This window comes from Phyllostomus discolor, chromosome 11, assembly GCF_004126475.2.
Source record: "Phyllostomus discolor isolate MPI-MPIP mPhyDis1 chromosome 11, mPhyDis1.pri.v3, whole genome shotgun sequence".
Taxonomy (NCBI): Eukaryota; Metazoa; Chordata; class Mammalia; order Chiroptera; family Phyllostomidae; genus Phyllostomus; species Phyllostomus discolor.
Window position 1 is genome coordinate 77828621 of NC_040913.2, and position 26959 is coordinate 77855579.

At 35.6% G+C, this 26959-nt stretch overlaps 1 protein-coding gene across 3 annotated transcripts in view; it reads left to right on the forward strand.

Moving 5' to 3' along the window:
• PURG (purine rich element binding protein G) overlaps positions 1 to 26445 on the forward strand; it is a 35782-nt gene extending 9337 nt beyond the window's left edge. Inside the window, exons 3-4 of one of the 3 annotated variants that reach the window (XM_036011644.1) lie at positions 3409 to 3497; positions 25556 to 26445. In XM_036011644.1, coding sequence (XP_035867537.1) covers positions 3409 to 3497; positions 25556 to 25658 — 192 coding nt within the window. In that variant the 3' untranslated portion in view covers positions 25659 to 26445. The remainder of the gene's footprint in view (positions 1 to 3408; positions 3498 to 25555) is intronic. The other 2 variants (XM_028526422.2, XM_028526421.2) reach the window with 2 other exon arrangements.
• Positions 26446 to 26959: the final 514 nt, after the last annotated feature.

Below are 26959 nucleotides of genomic sequence, written 5' to 3' on the forward strand. Positions count from 1 at the left end.
TTTTTAAATGCTCTATCCATGGAGCGGGAAAGAAAAATATAGATGGAGAATACCAGAATTGGAAAGTGTGGGAGATTCTTTCTTTATATTAAAAAGAACTATAATAATATAGCAACCTGTGGTGATACCGCCCCCAAAAAACGCAAAAGTGTCAGTTTTATGTATATATTGGTTTAGCCACACAAAATAAAATTTTGTTCCTATTTCTTCTTAAGGCCCAATTGTTGTATACAAACTACATAGCTACCCTATGTTTTGATTTTTTTTTAAAGAAGTATTTTTATTATCTCTATGAGGTCTCATTCTTTGGAATCATCACTTGTTTCTATACATCCATAATCATTTCTCATATTCTGCATGGCAAAAGAATTTTAAAAATTAACATCACTTCTTGAAATGTCATTGTTTCTAAAAATAACTATAAATTGCATTGCTAAATAATACACTGCAGCTATCTTTGCAGTGGTCCCTGAGAATCAAGTACTGCTTTTGACCTCTTTTTCCTTGGTCCTATTGCACATCCTGTGTCTCAAATAATGACATTTAGCAAGGAAAATAAGGAAGGACACTTAACTGGGAACACCGTGGGTCTACTTTAGAGGACTTATAAGTAGTCAGGTATGCAAAGATAAGACATCATAATGGGTCTGTTTCTTTGCTCTTAGCCTTGAGACTGCACAGGTTGATGATTGGAGGGGAAGAGAAGCAGCACAGGAGGTCTCTGTCTAGAGGCATTTACTTAGGCACACGGTTCTTGGGTATGCAACCCTACCCTACTGTCAGCAGGGGGGATTAAAAGAGAGTGACCCCTTAGACGTCTCTTGGTGCCTGTTTGTTTACCAGAGACAATATTTAAGAGTAACCAAAGTATATTTTGAAGTGTATACACATGTGTATTTTGTTCATGTCTTCCCTCCTTTTCCTCCCTGCATACACTGTAACCTGTTAGAAGTGGCTAAGAACATTAACTTCTTCCACTACGACCATGGCCCTACTCCATCCTATTTATTTGTTGAGGTGACAGTTAAAACAACAAAGACTGAAGCTGCTCTTTAAAAATGTATAAATTGTTCTATGAGCTAGATCTATAGACTGTGAGAAAGAAGGGTTATTCACTCAACTAATGTCAACACTATTACCATATTTCTATATAACATTTTAGGATGTATAAAAACATTCCACTTGGGATGATACGGATTGAAAGGTCCTTTACTCCAACTTTTCAATACTCAGTGGATATTCAGAAAATGTTTTGACTAGTGTGGTTGACAGGTAATTTCAGCAATGATTTTAGCCTCTAGGAGAATTGCACTATGATCATTTTTGAAAGAGAAGGTGGTAATGAAAGGAAGAGTCAAATGTATTAGTACTGATAACTATTACATATTGAATACTCACCATATATTAGGCATTGCTGGGCCCCATATATCTACTATTTCAATCCTCATAACAACCCTCTTATCATCTCCATTTTAATATTCCAGAGGTTTAGAAACTGGCTCAATATTTTAGAACTAATATATTTGAACCCAAATTGACAACAGGCAAAGATTGTGCTCATTCGGGCCACACTAACCTTAAGAATTCTGAAATTTAGTCTGCTGACTAACAGAGCACAGGCTACCCCCAACCCCCACTATAAATAAATCTGCCTCGGATTGCTGGAATTCTTTTATCCCAGTCTGTTTCCTATAAATGGGACTAGTTCATCCAAGAGACATTTACTTGCTTACAGGAGGGTTCATCTAGTTGGTAGTTGGTTAAAGTATGATGCTAATAAGTGCAATTTATTTTATCTTTAGTATAGTTTTTACAGATTGAACCTCTAATTTCAACCAACTATCAATGTTTCAAATAAAGGTCAATAATTTTTAAAGGCATCAGATGAAAATGTAAATAGATCATCTCAATTCTACCCATAAGGGCAGAGAGAAAACAAATTACTCTTCACAGTGGGTCTACAATTTTATTTTCACGAGCCAAAAACAACTGGTTATGTTAGATCAGTTGAAAATAAATCTAATCTATGTCAGAGTTTCACTGATTTTTTGCCACTTTTCCTGCCATCTTGCTCTTCCTACATTGTTCATTTTCATATTTAATTGCTAAGTTTCCTCTTCTTTGACTCCAGCAGAAAAAACTGAAGTCACTACCCTACTTATAGGTAGACATTTTTCTCTAGTACTCTAACCCAGCAGTTTCCAAACTTTGGTGTGGTTAAGGATCACCTAGAGGGTTTGTTAAACCACCGATTGCTGGCACCCACCTCCAGTCTCTGTTCCCTGGGTCTCCAGGGACGGGCGACAGAGGATCAAAACTTGGCACTTCTGACACATTCTCAATGCAGCTCCTACGGAGACCACACTTAAGAACCACTGCTGTAGGCTGATGTGATTTTACCTTAGCTACAAAAGGTAGTGAAGGAGAAATTTGGCCAAAACCAATGGAGGTAGCATCTTGGTAGAAAGAAGACTCAGTGCTACTCATTCTGCCTTGCAAAGTTTACAAATCCCAAAACAAGCAACATTTTTTATAAGTTGACTAGAGCTTAGGTAAAAATTCTTTCCTTTTTATCCTTCCACTACATTTAATAACTTTTCTTAGTTCCCTTGGATTTTTGACAGCCATCTTGAGATAATTCTGATGGGAAGGAACAATTATGAATCCATATGTGTAAAGCTTAGCTTTCAAGTTTAAGGGGACAAGCACATTTCTAATTTATTAGATAACTCTGGTGTATAAGTCTGAGCAGAGGAAAGTGAATAATTTCTATACTCAAGGATGAATATTAAATATTTGGACTTTAAGAAAACTTACAATCAGTTTAGCCATTTAATTTTACATATTGGGACCTGTGATGGCACTCAGATGGCCCGTAATTATTAAACTAGGGTAAATAAACAAAATAAAGGCTAAAGCTTAAAATACTGATTATCTCTTAAGATAGATGTGGTAAGAATTATACTAATTTCTTTTAAAAACATATTTTCACCATCTTCATGTGTCCTATCTATATGTATAGGCTTAGAGGACCTATACAGATACTGTAGTATGTTTATGGTACTTTTTAAAGATTAACAGTTGTACTCATTGATTTCAATTAAGAAATACTTCACCTGAACACTCATTGAGTGTATTATTTGAAAATATCTAATATATTTTAAAATAACTTATGTTTGCCAACCTGTAGATATTCTATAATTAATGTGTTGATCAAAGTTAACAAAAACCATATTTTATATATTAATCTATACAATTAATATATATAACTACACATAACCTCTTAATAGCTGTTTTGCTAGTAGATCACATCCTATTGGAAATACTAAATTAATTCATTTACAGATATTTGGCAGTTCTGTAATCTTATTAAGGTCTTTTTGCAACTACTGCCCCCTCAATGATTAGTGTTTCAAAGCAATGAATGAATTCCTAACTGTGAAAAGATTAACCCCTGACATGATGGAGATAGTGACAGCTCAAAAGGATCACTACAGGTACTGTAACTTTCTTTTAATTATTCTGTTTGTATTATTGCTACAACTTAAATTTTAGATTTAAAAAAAATTTAAGTCTTAGAATTATAGTTTGAGTAGGCTTTTGACAGAATAGAGATTTTGGTAGATTTGTAGATTTCAGCTCAACATGAGAACAAACTTCAAGGAGCAGAGTTACCTCCATGTTACCAGAATTATTTAAGGCAGAGACTAGATACGCACTTCACATAAGATGCTAAAGGGAATTGATAAATCAGGAAAAAATGGATTGCTATTACCTTGAAGATTGTTTACAACTCTTGACAGAATTTTGGGACAAATGCTTGGAACTCTTGTATTCAGGGTCTTTGTTAATTTACCAAGTTGAACAAAGAAGTGTGATTTCAATTTTTCTAGTATTATTCTGAAACATATTAAGAAAAAACTCATTTCCTCCCATCCCTTGTTATTGCAACATGATATAAGATAGGTTTTATGAAATTTTCCCTGCAAAATTAAATCTAGCTTTTATAATTTTTATAAGAAAATTTTTACTTTTAATCAGTTTTTAGAAACATATGAAAGAATAAATTTAGTATATATATATATATTGCTGTTTCAAAAGTATCTGCTATGGGTTTATTTGGAAAGACAGATGATACAGTAAATTGGAAAACCAAATTATTGGATATTATCAAATAAAGTTTCTAGAAATCCAGATTAAATTCTACTTAAATGTTGAAGCAATGAAATAATTTCATTCTCCTTTTTTTCCCATGCACTACTACTTTAACATAAGGTGAAATAAAACATAGTTTTCTAATTTCATCTTAAAATTTCTATATTAGAAAATAAATTTCCAAGTAAGTTGATTATTGCTGCAAATAACATGTGTGGTTCTCTCTTTAAGAGTTCAAGGCTTTGTTAAGGGTAGAAGGGTAAATTCTGGGATCTAGTATGAACCAGTGTGAAACTCAGTTCTCACTTGGAGGTCCACTTTTTCATGGAGGTCACTTTTCCCAGTCATCTGTGTTTTCTCCTGATACTGTAACGTTTCCAAACTTCTAGTGGACAAATAATATCTTTTAGAGAGAGATCTGAGTGAAATGTATTACATCAAAGTCTATAAACTCTACCTGTATTACACATTTCTAAATATTTAGTTAAGTAAATTTTACTGTGCACAAATACCACGTGTGTGAATGTATATGTGTAGATTACAAGAGCTCAGTCCTTCCCCAATCCTTTTCCTGCCCTTAGAGAAGTAAAGCTAAATTGCTTTCATCATGCTTGTTACTACAGTTGATTGGCTGCCCTAAAGTCCTATGTAGAGAATTTGAAATCTGCACTTGGAAGGAAAGAGAGAAGAACAGCATTCATGCCAAATATTTGCTTTTTGTCACACCTGCTATAGAGTTGTGAAAGTTCTCACCAAAGATCTAACACTTTCAAGCTTGACCCAACAGCTGGCTCTTGCAGCCCAAACTACCATTTGTCTCACCTCAGAATGTATCTCTTGTCATACTTCTAAGAGATTGCTCTAATCCAAAAGTCCCTCCTTTAAAACGGCAGAAGAATCTTCAGTGCACCTCTGGGGAACCCAGAGAATCACGGCCCTGATTATATCATCAAGAATACCCGCAAGCGTTCAACTCTGTATTTGCCTCTAATGAGTTCTAACATCCATGAAAATGACAGCAGTTTCTCCCTTTAAAATTTAGTTCATTCTCAAATATTAATGTCCACTGTGTATTAAAAATGCAGATTCTCGTCCCCATCCCCAGAGACTCTGATGTGGTTGGTCCAGAGTGGGGTTCAGAAAATGCCCTTTGTGACACCGGTGTTCTGGAAGCTGTTCTTTGTCATGGACTTAAACTTACCTCCTTCCCTCCATATTTTTTCCCCAAATGGAATTGTTTAGGTTTTAATACTATCAGCCATAAGTAACACTATGGGGCAATGATTTTTTTTGTTATGTTATTAAATACAAGTGATATCTAGGGTTTGCTTTAAACAACAAAAGGCTAAAAACTTAAATCCAAGTATTTAAGGTTTTGTACTATCATTTTGTCCAGCTTTCTGGGCAATAATCACAGGTAATGCTAGTTTCTCCCCACCTCCCAAACTCAGATTCAAACTGCTGATTGTACGCTCCGCAGAATTCACAGCCAAAACATTCTGAGCCTTTCCAGCCTCAGTTGAGTTCACAGGTGATTTGTCTTTCACTTTCTCTCAAGTTGACCTGGTAAAGTTCAAAGGACCTTTCTCAATCTTTTCTTAAAGATGTATACTTACAATTTATTAGAAGTCGAAATAATATCCTTAGTCAGTCTGAATACCTCACTCTTCTGGTCTTGTTCAACCTCTTTTTGTTGTGGTTATAAAGAAAAAGCACATAATGTAATTTACCATCTTAACCATTTGTTATTAACCATTTCTAAGTATATTAAGTATATTGACCTTGTTGTATAACAACTCTCCAGAATGTTTTTATCTTAAAAAACTGAAACTGTGTCATCCCCTGGCATCCACCATTCTCCTTACTTCTCAATATTTTTTTAATAAGCAAGATATGCTTAACCCTTTTCCCATCAATGATAGGTTTATAGTTACAGCCACTTAGCTCTCCAAGGATAGTTCTTATAGTATTCTCTATTGATGTAATTCTCACATATAAAAGGTTTACAATTAAAAGCAATTGTGCTCATGTTAAGAGATCTTTATAGTCTTTGGGTGACTGCAAATAAAGAATATTTTTTGTCCTGATTTACAGGGAAAGCTAACCCCTTATTCCGCATGAGGCCTAGAGGACTCCTGAGGGACACTTTGTCTTTGTTTGTTTGTTTGTTTGTTTATTGAAGTTCTGAGGTTAGACTTACCATGGCAATTAGGCATAAATCCTGGAACTTCTGTAATTTTTTAATTATATTTTATTGATTATGCTGTTACAGCTGTCCTGATTTTTCCCTTTTTGCCCTCCTCCACCCAGCACCTCCCACTCACTCAGAAAATCCCCCCACCATTGTTAATCTCCCTGGGTCATGTGTTTAAGTTCTTTGGGTGCTCCACTTCCTACACTGTGCCTCCATGGGCTGCATCCCCACAGCTATCCTGTGACTACCTATTTGTACTTCTTAATCCCATCACCTCTTCACCCCCACATCTCTCTCCCATCTGGCAACCATCAAAATGCTCTCCGTATCCATGATTCTTTCTCTGTTCTTGTTTGCTTAGTTTGTTCTGTAGATTCAGTTGTTGATAGACCTGTATTTATTATCATTTTATTTATAGTTTTCATCTTTTTAAATAAATCCCCCTAATATTTCATATAATAATGGTTTAGTGATAATGAACTCCTTTAGTTTTTTCTGATCTGGGAAGCAATTTATCTGCCCTTCGATTCTAAACTATAGCTTTGCTGCATAGAGCAATCTTGGCTGTAAGTCTCTGCTTTCATGACTTTGAATATTTCTTGCCAGTCCCTTCTAGCCTGCAAAATTTCTTTTGAGAAATCAGCTGACAGTCTTATGAGAACTCCTCTGTTGGTAACTAACTTCTTTTCTCTTGCTGCTTTTAAGAATCTCTCTTTATCTTTAACCTTTGGCATTTTAATTATGATGTGTCTTGGAATGGACCCCTTTGCATCCATCCTGTTTAGGACTCTGTGCTTCCTGGACTTGCATGTCTATTTCCTCCACCAAATTAGGGAAGTTTTCTTTTATTACTTTTTCAAATAGAATTCCAATTTCTTGCTCTTTCTCTTCTCCTTCTAGCACCCCTATGATGAGAATGATGGACCTCTTGAAGTTGTCCCAGAAGCTGCTTATACTATCTGCATTTTTTAAAATTCTTTTTTGTTCTTGTTCTCATTAGTTGTTTTTTGGTTCCTTATGTCCCAAATCATTAATTTGATTCTCAGCTTCATCCACTCTAATCTTGTTTCCCTGTAAATTATTCTTATTTTCGATTAGTGTGTCCTTTGTTTCTGACTGGATATTTTTTATGCTGTTGAGGTCCTCACTAAGTTACTTAAGCATCTTTATGACCGGTGTTTTGAACTCTGCATCTGATAGATTGCTTATCTCCATTTCATTTAGATCTTTTTCTGGAGTTTTTATCTGTTCTTTTATTGGGGTCATGTTTCTTTGTCTCCTTGTTTTGGCAGCCTCCCTGTGTTTGTTTCAGTATATTAGGCAGAGCTGCTTTGACTCCATGTATTGGTAGCATGGCCTAATGTAGTAGGTGTCCTGTAGTGTCCAGTGTCACAACCTCCCCTAACACCCAAGCTGGGTTCTCAAGGTGCACAGTTCCTGTGGACTGAGAACACCCTCTTCTTGTAGTTGATCCCTGGTTGCTGTTGGCAGGTCAATGAGAGGGATTTACCCAAGCCAGTCAGCTACAAGATTGGCTGCGACCTCTTACCACCAGCCACTATCCTCCATGAAGGATAGCTGTGCAGGGGTAGGGTGGTGATGCCTGGATATGGTCTGTAGCTGTCCACTGGGTGTACTGGCCCTGGGGTTTCCTGGGTGATGCAGGCCAAGGTTGGCCCCCACCTATGTTTTACTTAGGGCCACCCTGCCTGAGCTATAAAGCAATCTGAGATGGCCACTACTTGTGCTGGGGTTGGAGATTCCCAGGTGAAGCCAAGCTGTGAATCTAGGCTGGCTGCTGCTATTGCTGAGGCTGGGGCTCACTGAGGCTTGCTGTTGCTTATTGGAGAGGATTTAGGAAGTTGTGCAGCAGGAGCCAAGACTGTTATTCATATGGAAAAGCAGCTTGGGTGGGGCCATAAGCTGGGTGGCGCAGAGACTCTGGGGATCACCAAGGTGGATCAGTGTTAGCCAGGTTGATGGAGTCTCAGCTATGGCACTGGCTTGCTGGCTCTGTGAGGGGAGGTCCTTAGAAAAGGACCATGGCCTCTGCTTGCCTTGATGCCAGCCACTTCAGTTCCTCCCTTTAAAATATCACTGGTGCCTGACAAGTGCTGCCCCAGTACTGGAGCTCAGAGGGAGTGAGCCTGAGTAGGTGAGTCCGTGTGTGGGTTCTTCAAGAGGCACTGCTTGGGGCTTCAGTAGTTTCTTCCACTGACTCAATCCCTACTGTTTTTTGCAGCAAGAAGTTCTGGGGATTTATCTTTCTGGCACTGGAACCCTGGGCCAGGGGACTGGTTTAGGCTGGGGCTCCTCACTCCTGAGATTTCTCTCCTGAATTTTTATCCACTACATGTGTGTGTGGGACCAGCCCGTTCCTTATCTGTGTCCCTTCTACCAGTCTGAATGGATGTGGTTTCTTTAATTCAGTGGTTGTCAGACTTCCATTCAACTCGGTATCTGAAGGTTCTGAGGGATGGTTGTTCTATATTTTAGTTGTAATTTTGATGAGGTTGTGCAGAGAGGTGAGCCATGTCTGCCTATGCCGCCATCTTGGCCTGAAGTGAGGCCAAGTTTCTGTACATTTTTGCTCTACACATTCTAGGAATGTTTTTGCATTACCTATGAAGTAGATTGGAAATTATTCTTGAATTTGACAGTGTTATTCTTCAATAAATGATTTTAAAATCTTGGCTTAGTACAATATGAAAGTGTTTACCTTTATGCAGCCTGATTAGAATAATAACTGAGGAGGAAATAGGCATAAATAAAAGTGATGTTTCTGCAAATGGAATATTTCAGATGTTATTTTCAAACTCCTTTGCAGTATGAAAAACCTCGACCCAAGAAACATTCTTAAAACTCTTTATTTTTTCAAAAGCAAAAAATTTGTCTTCCTCTGCTATTAAAATTTTTTAAGAAATCCATAAAGATTGACACCTTAATAGCAATATCCTTCTAAATAACCAGAAATGCTATAATTATGAGCACTATGCTTAGGATTTTGATATAGAAAAAGATATACCTTCTCCTGGCCTCAATTATCTTGAAACTAACACAAAAACTGGTTGATTGTGATTTTTGAATAATGATGACTGAATCTTCACCTTATGGATATAACAATTTATAATATCAATGTATTCTCATGTTTCCAGACCAGTGCAATTTATTAGAGCAACTTAAAATAATTCCTTAATTTTTGTAGCATCCAAATTTTTCTTGAATGCCCTGCTGCAACATATTGATAGTATTTACTTGAAAGAAAATTCTTTTAAATGACTCCCATTATTCCTTTAATTTCCATTATGAAATCGGAAAGGTGCTCTCTGCAAGGAGGAGCAGATTCTGGGAACGACCTGCGGTGTGTCTGGTTCAGTAGCACACTAAGCAATCACTTCTTTTCCTGTGCATTGCTCCCATCACTGTGTAAGATCTTTCTTCTTTGCTTACCGCTAGTGCTCCTGCATCACAGAAGTTCACATAGTCCTCAGGGCACATGCACACTATCAGCAGCCTAGAATTCACCCTCTCCTCTGAATTTGCTAACATAAACTAAGCTACCTGTAGGACTCTTTCATATAGCAAATCCAGCCTGAAAATTCCCCAAGTCCTGAGCTTTTTTTTGTTTGTTTACAGAAAGGAAAGTCGGGGGGGGGGGGGAGAGAGAGAGACACGTCAATGTGCTTTGCCTCTTGCACGCCCCTTACTGGAGACCTGACCCACAACCCAGGCATGTGCCCTGACTGGGAATCCAACCAGTGATCCTTTGGTTCGCAGGCTGGTACTCCGTCCACTGGGGCACACCAGTCAGGGCAAGTCCTGAACTTTTTGGGGACAATTATTTAACTACTTTGTCGATTATGGTATTGAACTTACTTAGGCTAAAGGATGCCTTTTTGTTTTATAACAACTAAAGCTAGTTTGCATTATTGTTCTTCAAGTATTATTAAACTGTATTGTTATTTAAGGGATACTTTGGGTCATTAGGTAGCTATGTAATTTGGTTAGTTAATCAACCATTTATTGTTTGACTCATTTTTTTAAAAAAGACTGAAATATTACATTCAATAACATACCAAGCTGGGATGCAAGCATTACCTTCCATAGGGTGATTTGCTTCTGACTTGAGACATATTACATAAAATCTACATTATATTTGATGGAAATTTTTTATATTTCATGTGGAAAAATTAATTTTAAACACAAAACTTGATCCTTAAATTAGATTTTCAATAATTCAATTCGAAATAACAACTTAGTTTCAATCATTTTGTTACAAAATAACTATAAAATGAATATGAATGCTAAATTACTCGCTATATTTATGTTTGTCCTATAATGGATAAAGCCAAAACAATCCTAGCTGTGTATCATTTGGACAATTATTTTGAGCGTTCGTGGCATTTAAAGAACCTTGCCTTTGTCCTCCTGGCGCGCAGCAGTGTGGTGTAGAGGTAAGGGTACAGTGGTGTCGTTCAGAAGCCCTGGCTCCGTGCCTGTTAGCTGGGCTTGGGGCAAGTCATTTAATCTCTGTACACCTCAGCTTGCTTATCCCTCAGCTGTGGAGACTGGGTCAGAAGAGGTGACCCCTGAGAACCCTCTCAATTTCTGTATCCCTAGAATCAGAGAAACTCTTCACAAAATTACCTTGGACTTCCCTCTGTGGCCTTTCCTCACTTTTCTCCAGATCCTCTTTGTTTCATCTGGCATTTATTGAACATCTTTCCTTCTTGGCATCCTTCATACTTAGTAATCGTTGCTTCGCAAACGTGTTCCAGTGCCGTTCCTCGAAGTTGCCCAGACCCCTTTTGACCCTGCCACTTCATTTCGGCCCTGTACACAAGCCTTTAAATAGGCAGTTCTTCCGGTTCCAAAAGGTGTTTTTTAGACACTCTAAAACTTGATTAAATGTATTTAAAATTCTAAACTTACTAGTTTCCCAAATAAAATCCTATTGTCTCATTTTGAATTTAAGTTTGAACTCAGAGACTGTTTCTTCCTCTATTCCGTTCCCCTCTGTACTTGGCACTGCGCTGATTGCTGGCATCACCTCTCTTCACTTAAAACCCACTGTTCCTGTTCTTGTTTTGCCTTTGGAATCTTGTCGCTTCAGGATCACAGAACTGAACAGACAAATCGAATGGACACAAGTGGAAGTAAAAGTGATCATTTAAAAGCCTGATAAGAAATGCTACATCGCCTTACTTCAGAAAAGGACTCACACGTTGAGGGGTGGTAGAACATGGCATCTTTTGTGTTCCTGCACATCCTGAATTTCACTTCAAAAATATTCTTTCCCTTGCTTTATAAATAAATGATCCAGTTCTCTTCACTCAATGGATATTGAGTGGCTCCTCGGTGCCAGGCCTACGCTGAGGAACAGAAATACAATAGTTTACAAAATGGAAATATTCCACTGCCGTTAGCTTTGTGCACCATATCCAAAACTGTTGGATTCAAAGCAGCTGTTGGAGCTTAATCAGGCTTTCATTTTTTATTCAACAGATATTAATCCGATTTTCTGCCAAGTGTCAGGCAGTGCATTGGTATACATGAGAAGCGTGTTTGAGGGTATCCGTTATAAAATGTTGTGTGTCATTTTCCCTTTAACAATATATCCTTTAAATATGATTATCTACATTCTGTTATAGTGCCCAAAATATATTTCATTGGTGCAAATTTAGAAAACTACAGTGGTACTGTTTTAGACAATAATTCTGTCTTCCCCATGCCAAATCTCTTTTGATGTCCTAGGATGAAACTAATAATTCTGTTTCATCTCATGTGCCTACCATATTCAAGTGGTAATGACTTCCTGAGCTCTGGGTTGGAGACGACCGTGAAGCCCCATGAGCATGGGGGATTCAGTTGGGGAGAGAATGAGGAAGGCAAGGAGTAGCGACAGTCATCTCGGATATCTGCCGTCTCTTCCCTGGGCTTTTGTGTTCATCCTTCCGTTCATTTATTTCACTCTCATCACATACATAGTATCTTCACAAACTCCTTTTCTGTCCATATGTCTGGTTTACAAAACTCCATCACTGTTCTCAACTGTGGCTGTTTCACCAATGTCTTAGCCACATGAAACAAGCCTGATCCTAACGTGACTGTTAGTAAGTCCAAAATTGTGATAGTTTTCACTGTAGATACACTGCAATGAACAGCCAGTAATGGGTAAATTCATTTATTTACTGGTACAAAGTATTCATTTGTCCTGAAGGTTTTTCCATAGCTGGCCATTAATTCTGAAATATTTTCTAATTAAATTAAGTGTAAAAAGAATATGAAATTTTAATTCTAATAATTCACATATAATTTCACATACTTTTTGAAATTCTTTCATGTATTGAATCTCATTTTATCCTGATGGAAATACTGACTTAGGTTAGTTTACTTTAATCCCACTAACCTCAATGAACAGATGGAGAGAGCATGGCCAGGCAGGTGAAAGGACTTACGGCGATCCCCTAGTGGCATAATCAAACACCAAGGTTTATAAAATGCCCACTGCTCATTGAAGCCTTTGTGTTAACAGTCTGGAGACTTGAAATGGTAAACTTGAAATCAGATTTTGGTAAGATTAAATATATGTTTCTATAGCTAATTTAAATAATTTTTAAAAACGTATTCTACGTAATTTCCTAGTTTTGACACTTCTTTAGCCTCAATTCGGCACTCATTCAACCATCAGTTTCAGCCCGGCAGAAGGCATAAGGCATTATGTAGGTACTCGGCACACGCAAACCACTTGCCTAGATTCAGTCTCTCCTCTTCAGGTCATGAGTCTTTGACCCCTCCTCGCTATTTAGTCTCACAGCCTGGGCTTCCCTCTCCGTGGGCCTTCCAGACCTTGACCCCAGTGACTAGGATGCAGATAGAGTCCTCCCTGCCCTTCTGGCACAGCCTTGGCATAGCACCTGCCCTGCAGTGCAGCCGTCGAAAAAATGTCACTCTAGTTAGATAATTCAGAGGATAAAACTACAGTACTTCATTTGCAAGTAAATTCAGTTAATAATTAAAAATCAACAAGAGAATGTTTTCCCTCCACTCTTACAAACCAGAGGTAAATGATCACATAAGTTGGAAGTGGGCTTTTTCAAAAACCAGTTGGAAAGGGATGTTCTGAGTTTTTATCACATTGACTCAAGAACCCACATGTTTTTCATGTTATTATACTGCGATTATAGCTGTTAACCATGAAGATTCCAGAGCACGGAAGTATTCTCATTCACACACAAAACCTAACCATGCTCACTACATTATATTTATTCAAGATGCAACCAGATTCTATTTCAATAGGGTTAAATAGAGCATTGTAGTTAGAGCTCTGTTGACTAGGAAATTCCATGAAATAAAATGACCTTGTCCCCTGGCATTCCCATGGTTTGGTAGTATGACGGAGGCATTGGCAGGCTGAATTCTAAATTCTTATATGCTGATTGAATTTTTTGTTTGCATATTTTTGTGGCCCTAAAAGTTTCATATTGGCTCAACCTGCACAAATTCTCACACAGTTACAAATACAGAAAGATCAATATGCCTAAGATTATCAAAAAAAGAGCTTAATAGAAGTTCCACATTTGCTTTTTGCTATGACACGAATAAAACAACAATAATTTTAATCCGTTTCCTTCACCCTCTTAAGCAACAGCAATGATTTTGGCTGTATTGTTAGGTGCGGTGTCTCCCCTACCCCCAGTCATCAGGCAGTCTCAGTGGCCCTAGTACAGAATAGTAAAGAGCACAGACTTGAATGTCATCCAGTCCCGGGTTCAAATCCAAATTCTGTCACTTATTGTGAAATTGGAGGCAAATTATACAACTTTATGAATTATTGTGAGAGTTTATTCAGTCAGCATGCAGTTGATTAATTATTAATGGTTCACTGTGTGCTGGGCAATCATCTGAGTCCAGAGGATGGATCAATAACAAAACAGATAGGGTCCACAGAACCCATAGTCAACCAGAATTCTGTTAAAGACAATTAAATGTCTTAAGATACATGGAGATGTTAGCAAAGTTTCTGTCACATAATAAGCATTTAATAAATTAAATGACATCATTATTCTTTGCAGCCAGTAAAACGGACCCATTCCCTAGAAAGTATAACAAAATTGATGCAAAATTGGAAGAGAGCCTCCTTTCACCAGAGGAACGCTCAGGTACAGCAGTAGCAAGGGAGGTGGGCTAGTTACCATCTTTTGAAACTGTTTTCAGTCGAATATGAAAGCGCACAACTGTGTAGGCAGGCATTTCTCAGGAAACAAAACACTAACTTTATAAAAGAAGAAGTCATAAATAATTACACTTCATCGAAATCAAATTTTTCTGCTCATCAAAAGACACCACAAAGAAAAATGAATAAGCTAGCCACACACTGAAAAATATTGAAGCATATTTTATTGCTGAAGAAACTCAGAACTGCTTTGTTTTCTTTTCTTAAAAGATATAATGAATCAGTTTGCCTGATTTGGGGACCACTGGCCCTACTAGTAAAAGGATTCCACTCACCAGTTTCCTTGTATTGGTGTAGGTGTTTTCTTGTCCAGATCTCCCATCAAATTTGGTGTGGTTTTTTTTGCTTGCAGGAATCTTTGGAGTAATGTAACACCTGCAGTTTGTAACATAGGAAAAGATTTAAAATATGTGATCTGTTCAAAATCATTTAACAAGTCATTTCAGAGCATGAACTAGCCCTTATTAAGTGGTCCTGCCACTGCCCAATGTCTATTACCGTATTTTGCAGTGTATAATATGCAATTTTTTGCCCAAATTTTTTAGGGAAAAATAGGAATTATATATAGGTCATACTAATTCTGTATCTATATAAATGTTTTTAATTCTTTTATTTATGCTTATGTGTTAAAAGCATAACACTAGAAAGCAATAACGATATCTGTATGCAAAATAATACCCTAGAACTTTTTTAATTGAATTAAGAAATTAAAAGATTTTTTCCTGAAAGTTTGGGCCAAAACCATGGGTGCACATTATACACAGGAGCACACTCTACATGGCAAAGTAGGTTCTTTGCTCCCAAACCAGTGGGAGATAGTATCTGAGATTCATTCAAAATATTTTTCTTAGCCAGAAGAGTTTTTTCACCTGATTATTTTCAAGTTGTAAACATGATTACCAAATTATGTTTGTGGTTCCTTTTGACTCTAAAGAAATATGACTCTGAAGAATGACCTTTCTGATGATCACTGGTTTTAGGATAGTCAAGGGACCGTTAGGGTTGAGGCCCAGTTGCTATGGTAAAGATGCTCTTGCAGACCATCATCTTGAGACGGAGCTTTTCCTCATTTCACAGAGTCTTGAACTGTATTTTTTCTGCCTTCTTCCACTTGGTGTTCTGTTTTCCTTTGGTGTTTATGAACCTTTAAAACTCATTGTCTCAGATATGTTTACATGAAACATCTCTCAGCTATCCATTCTATTCATTACCCAAGTTTTTATTGTTCACTCTAAAGACCCAAATGATGTCCTTTAATATCATTACTTGGTTTTTTAAAGGAAAATTATATAGCTAAAAATATAGGTTATCTCATATCAATTTTTTGCTGTTTTACAATTATGTCAATTTATAGTTATGTGATTTCTGTGTCACAGTAGCAGTCGCAGCTGTAATGACGCGTGGCTTAAGTGTTTCAGAGAAATGCTTTATTTTTTTTACTCATTAAGGGTGTGCCTGTGCTTTTTCTTTTCAATCATACTGAATTTTTAATGTGCAATAAGAAGACAGTGTGTGAGGTAGGAAATGGCAATTTGAGGGAAATGAAAGCATTCATTCATTTATGCAACAAATACTTAACTGAGTTTCCTCCCACAGGCCAGGCATTATGCTAAGGAAATTGCTTACTTTTTCTTTTTCCCCCTCAAATTTCTGGTGGAGATGATGATGGTTAGTAAAATTCTGTATTTAAAATAGCTTTGTATGAAATGTGGGTGGGTTTATGACAGCATAAACCTTTGGTGAGTTTGAATTAGAATTAGGAAAAAAATTGGAGAAATAATTATCTGACTTTTGATTACAGTTTCAATTTTGCCCATGAATACTTGTCATTATTTGTAGATAAGTTCTACTAAGGATATTACTCTTTTCTCCTCAGTACCAGTAGCATTTTTTTTTACTTATTTATTTCTAGACTTGTCAGATAATGTGATAAGGTTATTCCTGTAGAAAATTGGGAACTCCTGAGACATTTTGACTCTGCACATGACCTCTTTAAAGCAGGTGAACATGTGGCCCCTTAGATATGAAATGATGAGGTAATCATAAATGAGGCCCCAATCACTGGCATTTAAAGTGCTTTTAAAGTGTGATATACCCTATAGATTCTTGATTACACACCCAGAAGCATAAGGTAAAATTTTGTTTCCTTGGCATCTAAATGTTTCAAGTTAATCAGTCTTCTTTCAATACCACTTACTTCACCAGCATCTACTCATCCTTGGAGAACAAAGAGGAAAGGATGGAGGCCATGCCGCCATGCTCACTTTTAAGGAGCATTTGAAACAAGTTTCTATTGATTTTATGACTTTATAAACTAGCATTTTCACAATGACAAATCTGACTTGGAAAACCTTTTCTGTCCTAGGGTAATTTTTCAATATAAGATGGTATATCTTTTCTTAGAACTGGTACATTTAGTATGGCCTGTAAAAGGATTTGTCTTCTTTTTACATCAGTAAAAACAAACAAACAAAATAGCTCTGTTTTGGTTCAGTGCCCTGATATAAATTCCGTGTCCTCTGCACATCGTTAGGCATGGACTCCATTCTCGGATGTGTTGCTATCTCGGGGACAGTGTATAGAGATAAGTTTTTAAATGCAAAAAACAGAAATGCCATCCAACCTCTGATACCTCTGATGCTTCAGCAAGAATGTCATGTTGAGTGGTAATGCTTAACATTTTTATTAAGGTACAATTTACATAAAATGAAATTATTATACTATTCAGTTAGTTTTGATAAATATCAAGACAGAATATTTTTCTCACCCTGGAAAATTCCCATAACCTTCCCAGTCAACACTCCCACAGACTCCCCCTGCATTCTGATTTCCAAAAGCCATTGCTGATCTGATTTGTGCTGCCACAAATTAGTTAGTTTTGTCTATTCTGGAATTTCATATAAATTAACATATATTTTTTGCATTTTGCCTTATTCACTCAGCCTAATAGTTTTTTTCAAGTTCTTTTTATGTATGTATGTATGTATTTTTATTGTTCAAGTACAGTCGTCTCCATTTTCCCACCTCCAATTCCTCTGACCCACCCACCCCTACCTCAGCCTAATAGTTTTAAGATAATCCATGTTGTTCAGTTCATCCGTAAATAGTTCCTTTTTATTGATGATACTTTTTTAAAACAAGCAAGAAAAAAGCAGATCTTCACTGAATAGCTTAATTGACACATACTACTATTAAAGTCATGGCAGAAACCTGTAGTTATAATGGAGGGGACAAAATATCCTCAAGTATTAATGTTAAATGACAATAGTCCTAAAATTCAAACAACTCTCCCACCCTAATTAATATTATATGCATCAAGAGGTACTCTTTGGGGAGACTAAATTATTCCAGAATATTAGGTAAGCGCACTTTAACAGTTGCAATGGCCACAGAACTGTTCTTGTTTCTTCACTTTTATTTCTGCTTTGACCTTTGAAAGTGAAAAATAATTTCAAGTGAGGACATACTTTATGTGATATCTCTATTATCAAAACATGCTGGAAGGAATACTTTATTTTTTAATATGATGCTATCTCAATAGTCTTATGCACTCTTAAAATCATACAACCTTGACCTTATGAACTCAATATTATTATTAGACACTCATTTTGATTCATAGTTCATATAAATGAAAGAAGAATAGATACAAAGAAAGCAACATCCAGACTGTATTTTTGCTTTTCTGAAAGTTCTCATTGAATTTACCTAAACTTTGCAATTTTAAGCAAAGATTCATTGAGATTCTAGGGGGCGGCAATAAATTGAAGCAAAGATTATACTGTGATTCTAGTGGGCCATAGGAAATTGTGTGCCAATACATCCAAAGGGTGAATTTGTGCTTTCTGCTATTGTCTTTTTCTAGAGAATTCTATTCTTACCAAAAAGGAGTCTGAATTTTGACCTAACTAAATAAAGAGGATCGAGCTGGCCCTCGGTTAGTCTGTCCCAATCCTTACCATATCCAACCTTAAGATTCTAAAATAAGGAGCTGCAGAACCACTGAGAGATCCCAGAACACTATGGCATATACCAAAGGCACACACAACAGGCACTTTCTTAACTTTACGGACAGTAAACACCTCAGTATTTATACACAATTCAGCAAGGGAAAGAATACCCAGATGTTACTACAATGGTTATATCAGTTCTATGGGAAAAGGCACGCAAATGAAGTAAGAAGTTTTGCCCGATTCCTGAGAGAGTGTTAACAAAGTTTCAGATTATTCCTATTCCTCAGTCCCTCTCATTCACTTTTCTCATTTCTTTTGCCTTCCTGCCTACCTCTAAAACCAAACACATCCTCTCCTTCTCCCGTCTCATAGTTATTTTCCCAGGGTCCTAAATTATTTTACCATGATCACATTTCACTCTGATGATTTAAAAAATACTGCATTGAAACATCCCTTTAATATGACTGATTTAATGTAGAAGTTATCCTAAGTCTTATTTCTTACCAAAAGGCATTTACATGTGAACTACCAAGAGAATCTCATCAGCGTAGTTTAACCTGTAGGAGGACGTACAGTTCTACCATACTAAGCTTCAGGGATATGTTCTAAACTATAAAAATGACTGCATTTTATTAACTGCATCAAGAGATGCTGCTTTTAAGCAGTATGCAAGAATTCTGTAAGCAGTTTATTGTTATTTTATGTGTAGTAATTAATTGTAAATAACTGCCGATAATGCTTGTTGCCATGTGGGAAAATGAGGCCATGGCCCGTGTTCCCATCTGAGTATCAGCAGTGATATCAGTTTAGTGTTAGAAGGGGGTAAGCCTGATTTCCAGAGCACACGCTGCTTGAAGGGTTTTGGAAAGTCCCCCCTTACCAGCAATTAAAGCTAATAGTAAATCATCTGTTCTCCTATGTATGTATGGTTCTTGCTAATAAAAATGAGATTTCCACATCCTGTTTTTGGAATTAATAATGTTTTTGTTGCTTCTCAGTCAAAATGTTCTAGTTAATAGTTCTCCTTTTTTTTCTGGCAGTATAGCAATTTAGAATTTCAAACTTAGTAGCATAATCACTTGTTTTTTCCACTGATGTGTTTAAAACCATAACTCTAATTTTTACAAGAAATAATGTTGCCTTCCTCTCTTTGAAATTAGAAATGAGGTCTTGAAGGCAAAGCCGGTTCTTCAGGGCACACCTTCACGTCAAGTAGAAGGAATGGGAGCAAACTCCAACCTACTAATTTTGCTGACACTATAAAGCGTTAAAATAGTCACATTATACTGATATAATTTAAGTAGATACAGTAGGGGTTTAAAAGGCTTTATGTGGTATTGTTGCAAAAGAAGAAGTAATAGTGGTTTATAGAAAAACTTTTAATATTCACAACTGTGAACAACTGTTCAAATGTTCCAAAACATCAAACTTTTTTAGTTTAACTATCCTTTTTTATTTAAAAATGAAATATACTTTGAATGCTGTGCAGATTCCCATCTTAGCACAGAAGGAACCAATTTGCACGATATGGAACTTTAGAACTTGGAGACACTTTTGACATAATCTAGTTTAACCTTAGTATTCACTTTGTTTACTAATCACTATCTTCACAAGGATCCTGCCTTTTCTGCACTAATTTCAAAAAAAATTGAAGAATCACTAGTTCCCAACTCCTTTTGCTGTATATGTGAACTGTCTTTTCATTCCCTTCTGATATTGTCCACATTCGTGCTAGTGATTGAAGCTCTGAGAATTATTTCTTTGATTCTTTATGGCTGAGTTAGCTTAAGAAAAGAATAGTCCATCATATGTGGAAGCACAACTTTTAATGTAAATATTGGGCAAGAGGGAGGATGAATAATTCAAATTTTAGAAGCAATTGTAGTAACAGTCAATCATGTCATTGGTACTCTGGGGGCCACATACCATGTGGCCTTTGCCATCATGGTTTAAGAGTGAGTAATACTACTCTATTGTATCAGATGAATGAGACTACCCACCCTACAGTGATGGAGAAAGAAGAATGGGCAAGTGCAGCTTTTCATTTGGTGGGAGGTGGTGGAGAGGGGACAATATGTTCTTTGTTCTGTTGTTTTCAGTCTAATTTCTCACTCAACAGATACTGCATACAGCAGGAGCTAAACACTCTGCTGGGTCTGGATATGCAGCAGACAACAAGACCTAGTCTTTGGCCCCAAGGAGCCTGTGGTACAGACACACAGCATAGGGTGATGCTAGATAACTGCCTACAGGGCAGAGAAGGTACATAAGATCTTTTAAGACCTTGTGTAGCTCCACTACTGCACAAGCAACTTATTAATTTGCCTTCCTCATAGTGATACATTGAGAAATAACTATTAGCATTAGTTGCAGGCCATTTTGGAAATAAATAGTGCTGTAGAAGAGCTGAACAATACAAAACGGGATTAAATTTTATTGTAGGGACGGTTCTCATAGGTATGTTTAGTCCGTATGTCATCTCTGTAGAACTGCTACCAGGAAAAAGCTAAATTAAATACAATTGCCTATCTTTTACAAAGACAGGAAGATATCTGTATATTCCCAAGAGAGATTGTGGGATCTTGTATTATTTGGGGTATTAGATTAGCTAAATCAGATTAGAATATCACATATAGAGTTTATTTTCCACATGTCTACAGCTTCTGGTAAAAATCTGTGTTTCAATGTTTATTTGAAGTATTTTATCGAATAATTTTTAAATGCTCTCGCTATCCAAGACTATTACCTACCAACAAGGGATTACAATTTAATATTCAGAAACTAAGAAGGTTTGTTAAATTACATAGAATGCATATTTAACCTTTCTGTGATTTACCTATCAGTGTGCTGTGTTTGGTGGAGTTATTATCAATAACTCCTAGTTATTGATAACTAGGAGTTAATGCCTAGTCCCTTCCAATTTTACTTGTGTTTTTAAAATTTGTTAATTCTCTAGAAGACTAGGATACAAATTTATATGCCATTCTACACCCTCAGAAGATAAAGAATTTATAAAATTGGACATTTCTTTTCTATCCTTTTATGTAATCATTCTTTATATCCAAGATTGAGATTCTTAAACTCTAGGAAAAGAAAGGGGTTCTCTTTTGATAGTCATTGAATGTTCCATGACAATGAACTAGTCTAAATTTTAACATTAGCACTTTTGTGTTTTTATTAGCATTTTCACTCTAATTAAATGAGGTACAGCACCATAATATTAGCCTGTGGCATAATAGAACACATATGACCCATCATTGAGAATCATGATCTTATGTTCTCTTTTTTCTCTGAATAATATGATTTTGGGGTGTCTCAGTTTATAATGAGATATGTCTCTAGTTTAACATCAACATATTCAAACAACAAAAATATTTAAAATTTAACTTTACATACATGCCACTTGTTTTAAAAATATATATTAACATATTTATTACTCAGTAAAAAGATCTTAATTTTTATTGTCTTCCCCTAACTTAACAAATGTATTAATATACAGAACTTTTACACACTTGCTGATATTTTATTTATTCTTTACATTGGTGCTTTGGTCTCTAATGTCCTTTTGTTCTTATTATATTGTCTCTATACATTTTCATTGAGCATTTCTATTTACAATAAAGAGATAGAAGCATAAAAATTAATAGCCCATTAATAGCCCAAACATTTTTGATATGCTTAATAGAAATGAGCAATTAAGGCTAGAAACCTCGGTGTTTAATACTATTCTCAAGTTTATTACATGTTTTGTAGGTTCCGTGATTAAAGAGAGTACGTATAATTTGTAGTTAGATTAAAACAAGATAACTAAACTAATTGTTTTTAAAGCATATGTCTGTGCATTGCATGGCTGAAACTTACCTAAATTAACTCTCGTGATGTTTTCAGATTTTATGAGAATGCTTTGGCTAGACTTGGATTTGAATCCCATCATGACAAAGGTTCTAACAGTTATTTTTTAAAAATACACTATACTATATTTAGAAAGTTAAAATTCATTGTCCTGATTACATATTTGTGCCAACTTAGTGAAACTGTACTGTACTATTATGAAAAAGATAAAACTTTATATATACTTATATTTTGAAAAGTAGAATTGTGTGCATTTAAAATGTGGTAACTTAAAAAAATGTGGTAACTTGTGCACTTTGTTACAGAAATGTGCAATTATAAAAGTTTATGCCATAATTTTTTTTATTCCCAGGAATTACTCTTACTAGGCTTTAAATTCAAAACCAAACCCAACTTTAAGACTAGCACTTTTTTGCTACTGATAGTTCCTATTTTTCTAATTATTTGAAAGGTTTAATTTAAACCATTCTTTGCAATGAGTTAGCTTTCCTCCTCCATCCTAACCTCAAAAACCCTTAATTTTAGGAACATTTAAATTAATCCAATGATAATTAGAAGAACATTTTAGGTATCATGGTCATTTAATCTTGTGCCTCACTTTAGTAATTTTCTGACAAAATAACTTAAGTTCCTGAAAAATAATATTTAAATATTTTAATTAGTTTGTGGTGGTTATAACGAATTAAGTTGATGTTCATATAGTTATAATTTATCTTAAAATAGGAAGCTGCTAAAACAACTAAATGCACAGCTATGCTTAAATACCTTCATATCCTCCAAAGAGAGATGATAAGAAGCAAGAGAATTCTGTATGATTACAGCTGTTATACATACTTCTATGAGGGTACCAGTATTTTACTGTGACACACTCATGGATGGTAGAAGCAAAATGAAAACAAATATAAATGCTTTAACACTAGATGTTGGCATCAATACAGATTATACATAAGCTGTTGCAATAAAAAATAGTATTGTGCTTGTGTTTGAAGAATTTATGTTAGATTTTTAATGGCCTTTTTCATTTGAGGATGCACAATCATTTTAAATGTGAAGACAACAGACTATATAAATGAAAGAAATGATGGTCCCATTTGCCATGGGATTAAAAATTCTGTTGCATTTTTGAGAGGCTTTGGCTGCTGTATATTATGACACAAACTAAATTGTTCAGAAGCAACATGTGAGTCTTACGTACAAATCACAGCGTTTAGAAATTATACATCTTTTCCTCTCCTCACAGAATGAACTCATAATTTACAATTCAAGTTTTATCTTTTTAAGCTCCTAATTATTAAAATTACCTAATATGCATTAAAAGATTAAATAAAGTAAGTACTACAAAAGAATGCTAATTAATAACATAATCCATATACTACCAAACTTCTGATGTTATAAAGCCTTAAAATATTTTAGGGAAAAATTAATTACCTGGAAATGAAGGCACTTTATTACCTTGAACTAGTTAGTTATTTATCTGTGTAGAATTTGTCTAAAATCCCCTAAAATATCCTTTATTCTTTTATAAATTTACCCTACTTATGTGTTTTTTCTAGAGCTTCTTATATAATGTAATAATTCAAACTATTTTCACAGAGAATTGTATTGCATAATATAACCAATGAACAATGAAGAAATAAAACTCGAGTAACAAAAGTGATGGGATAGTGGCAAAACTGTTAGCCTAAGTCTACAATCATTTGAGGTTAAAATGTAAAATTTTAAGGCCTTTTCACTGAACAATTTTAGACAGCTTTTATTTTTTTAATTATATTTTTCATTGCTACTACCTTGTACTGAAGTGTTGGTCCATCAAAACTATTAAGCCCACTTGTCACAACTCAATTTTGTTGCAGTCGAGTTTTTTTTTTATGTAACCCTAAAACATTAAGGTATCATTTCTGTTTCTTCTGTGTTCACTAGTCAGCCATGGCTAGTGAATGATCAAATCGAAGTTAGTGGTGTGGGTATGCTGCTGCGTGTAGCTCTTTCCTCTTCAGAAAATCGCTGTTGATTTATACAACAGATTTGATTTGACAGAAAAAGCAAATAGGTCTTCTTTTTCAAAAGTTACATTTTTGCTCAAGTGAAAACTTACATCTTTCTGAAATTTATAGGGATAGGCTAGCTTTTACCGAAGAATATTTTTCCACAGAAGAATATTTCAAAGTGAACCAACTTTGCTTTCTTTTTTTTTGTTTGGGAGCGGTTCATTTCAGGAAAAAAAAATACTTGTCTATAATTTTACTTACCTTTAATTCTTTCTCTGTGGTGGCCACTTTTTCTATCACTAGTTTTACATATATGTCTTATTAAATGTAAATGCTGCCTCATATACGCAGGTACCATTGTGGGAAGGAGTCAAGTTTATTAGAGGTCAGTCTTCTCTTACCAAGAACAGACTAAAGATAAATTCCATGCCAATTATTTGGTTCGTTTCTTTGTTTCTTCTTAAAATAAGATATATTAACCCAAAGGTGTGTTAATGTCATGGCATGAACAATCTTAAATGTAGATCTATTGAGTATTTTGTGATGCTGCGTAACAGACTTTTCTCAGATTTCTGTGATGCTAAATATTTTCCTTAGAAGGTTTTGTTTAATGTTAGATTGTTGTTCTGAAAGATGTTGGTCCTAGTGGGATTTTTCTAAACTGGGAAAACAAATCAATGCATGTATTACAAGTATAGAAATGGTGAATTGTAAACTCAACGTATAGTACTGAATCTATTTTCAAAGATGTTTTGCTGTTAAATATATACATCATAAAACTGCTGCCGTACTGTATTTGAGTACTTTTTTCTAATTGACCCTGTTATCACTATTCCAGAATTAGAAGTTGGATAGACACATCATTGATTATGTGTCTACATAGATGCTTCAGGGTATATTCTTCTCTTGGTGACTAAAAATATATATTTCCTTGAAATCAATGCATTGAGATCTGAATATACCTGTATCTATTCTCATTATACATTTCTTATACAGTAATCTGCTAATGTGCCAAAATTGGCCCAGACACAACTTACACAACTTAAAATTGAGTGTTTGTTACATGCTTTCTAACAGAAAGGTTTTCAATGATATTCATTATGGGTTTGTACTGTAAAAATAGTGAAACTCTCTTTAAAATTTCACGTATGCTAAATTTAAATTAATATTTTTTCTTTAGCTCACAAATTACCCTAAATCCAGAGAGAATATCAGCCCTTTTCACTGTTGTCAAATCCAGCATAAGGAACAGCCCTATGACACTACAAAAAGTTGAGGAATAAGGAATGTCTGTTATGTTACACTTCAGAACAAAGGCACTGAGTGAAAGAAATGAATGAACTTCATCGCGAATGCAAGGCTTCTGTACTTGACATTCCTCCACGGAAGGGAAGACAAGTGTCAACACCACTGACATCCTTTTCAAACTGATGTTACGTGCAATATCTTCCACCACACTGGAGTCTTCTTGACTATATCAGGTTTTTTTCATTTTGTTTTGTTTTGAATTCATCAAGCCTTTCGGTTCTCAGAAAACCATTTGTCAGCATTGAAATAGACATAAATTTGAAAATTCTTTCTTAAGAGATCATGTAACTATATAACTCTGAATTTAAAAATCAAGGAGGAGGGATCATTTCAGTCCACTACCTCTCACACGAAACATGTTTTTAAATCCGTGACTGCTTTAGTGTTAACAGGGTACAAAGTGTTTTTTGTCCTGTATTGTACTTCAAAGGTTCTCATTGATTGGTGATTGTATTGTACTGTATGAAAACAAATCATAAATGGCCTTGTATTGTTTCTAATAGACCATCCCATGTACTCCTTCCATGTTCATGTTCCAGGTTTTTCAGTGATGCATGTCAACAGTTAGGTCCTAAACTTCTGTGGTGCTAACTCTCCCATATCCAATGGTGCTTTGGTGGATGCTAACTGCACACATGCGGATCAAAGCTTGAAGTTCACAACTTCCTTCCCTTCCTCTGTTTATATGAAGTGAAATAAAATCACTTGAATACGTCTCAAAGTATCCCTGACAATCTAATAAACTGGTTTATATGTGTGGTTCCTTGGGATTCTTAATTATTTTTCAAAAAGCAGATTTCGGAAAGTAGTAACCAGTTCTACTGGGCCCTCGTGTTATCAACCAAAAGTTGATCTTACCATGTGTTGATTTGGTGATTTCGTTTGTGCCCCCAAACTTGTGGTATCTTTGGGAATTTAAATCCAGTTGGCCTGGCTTCTGAAATCAAGTTTGGACCCTACCTATAAAAACCAGACCTATCAGACCTAGAAATAATTAAGTTGAGAAAAACAAAAATGTACCTTTAGAGTGCATTTGTTTATTTTAGTACTTTATTGATAATGTTTTATCATCTGGCTGAGCCATGAGATAAATTTGCAAGTATACCTTCAAAACTTTTATTGCAATTAAAATGGCAATGAAAAAGCCATTCATGCATACTGATACTTAAAGTAAAAATTCCACGCCACCTATAGGGAAATAAGGACAAAAAAATAAAATCGGAACTTTCCAGGACAAACTGATACCATATATGCCAGAGTGGCATAAACCCATGCA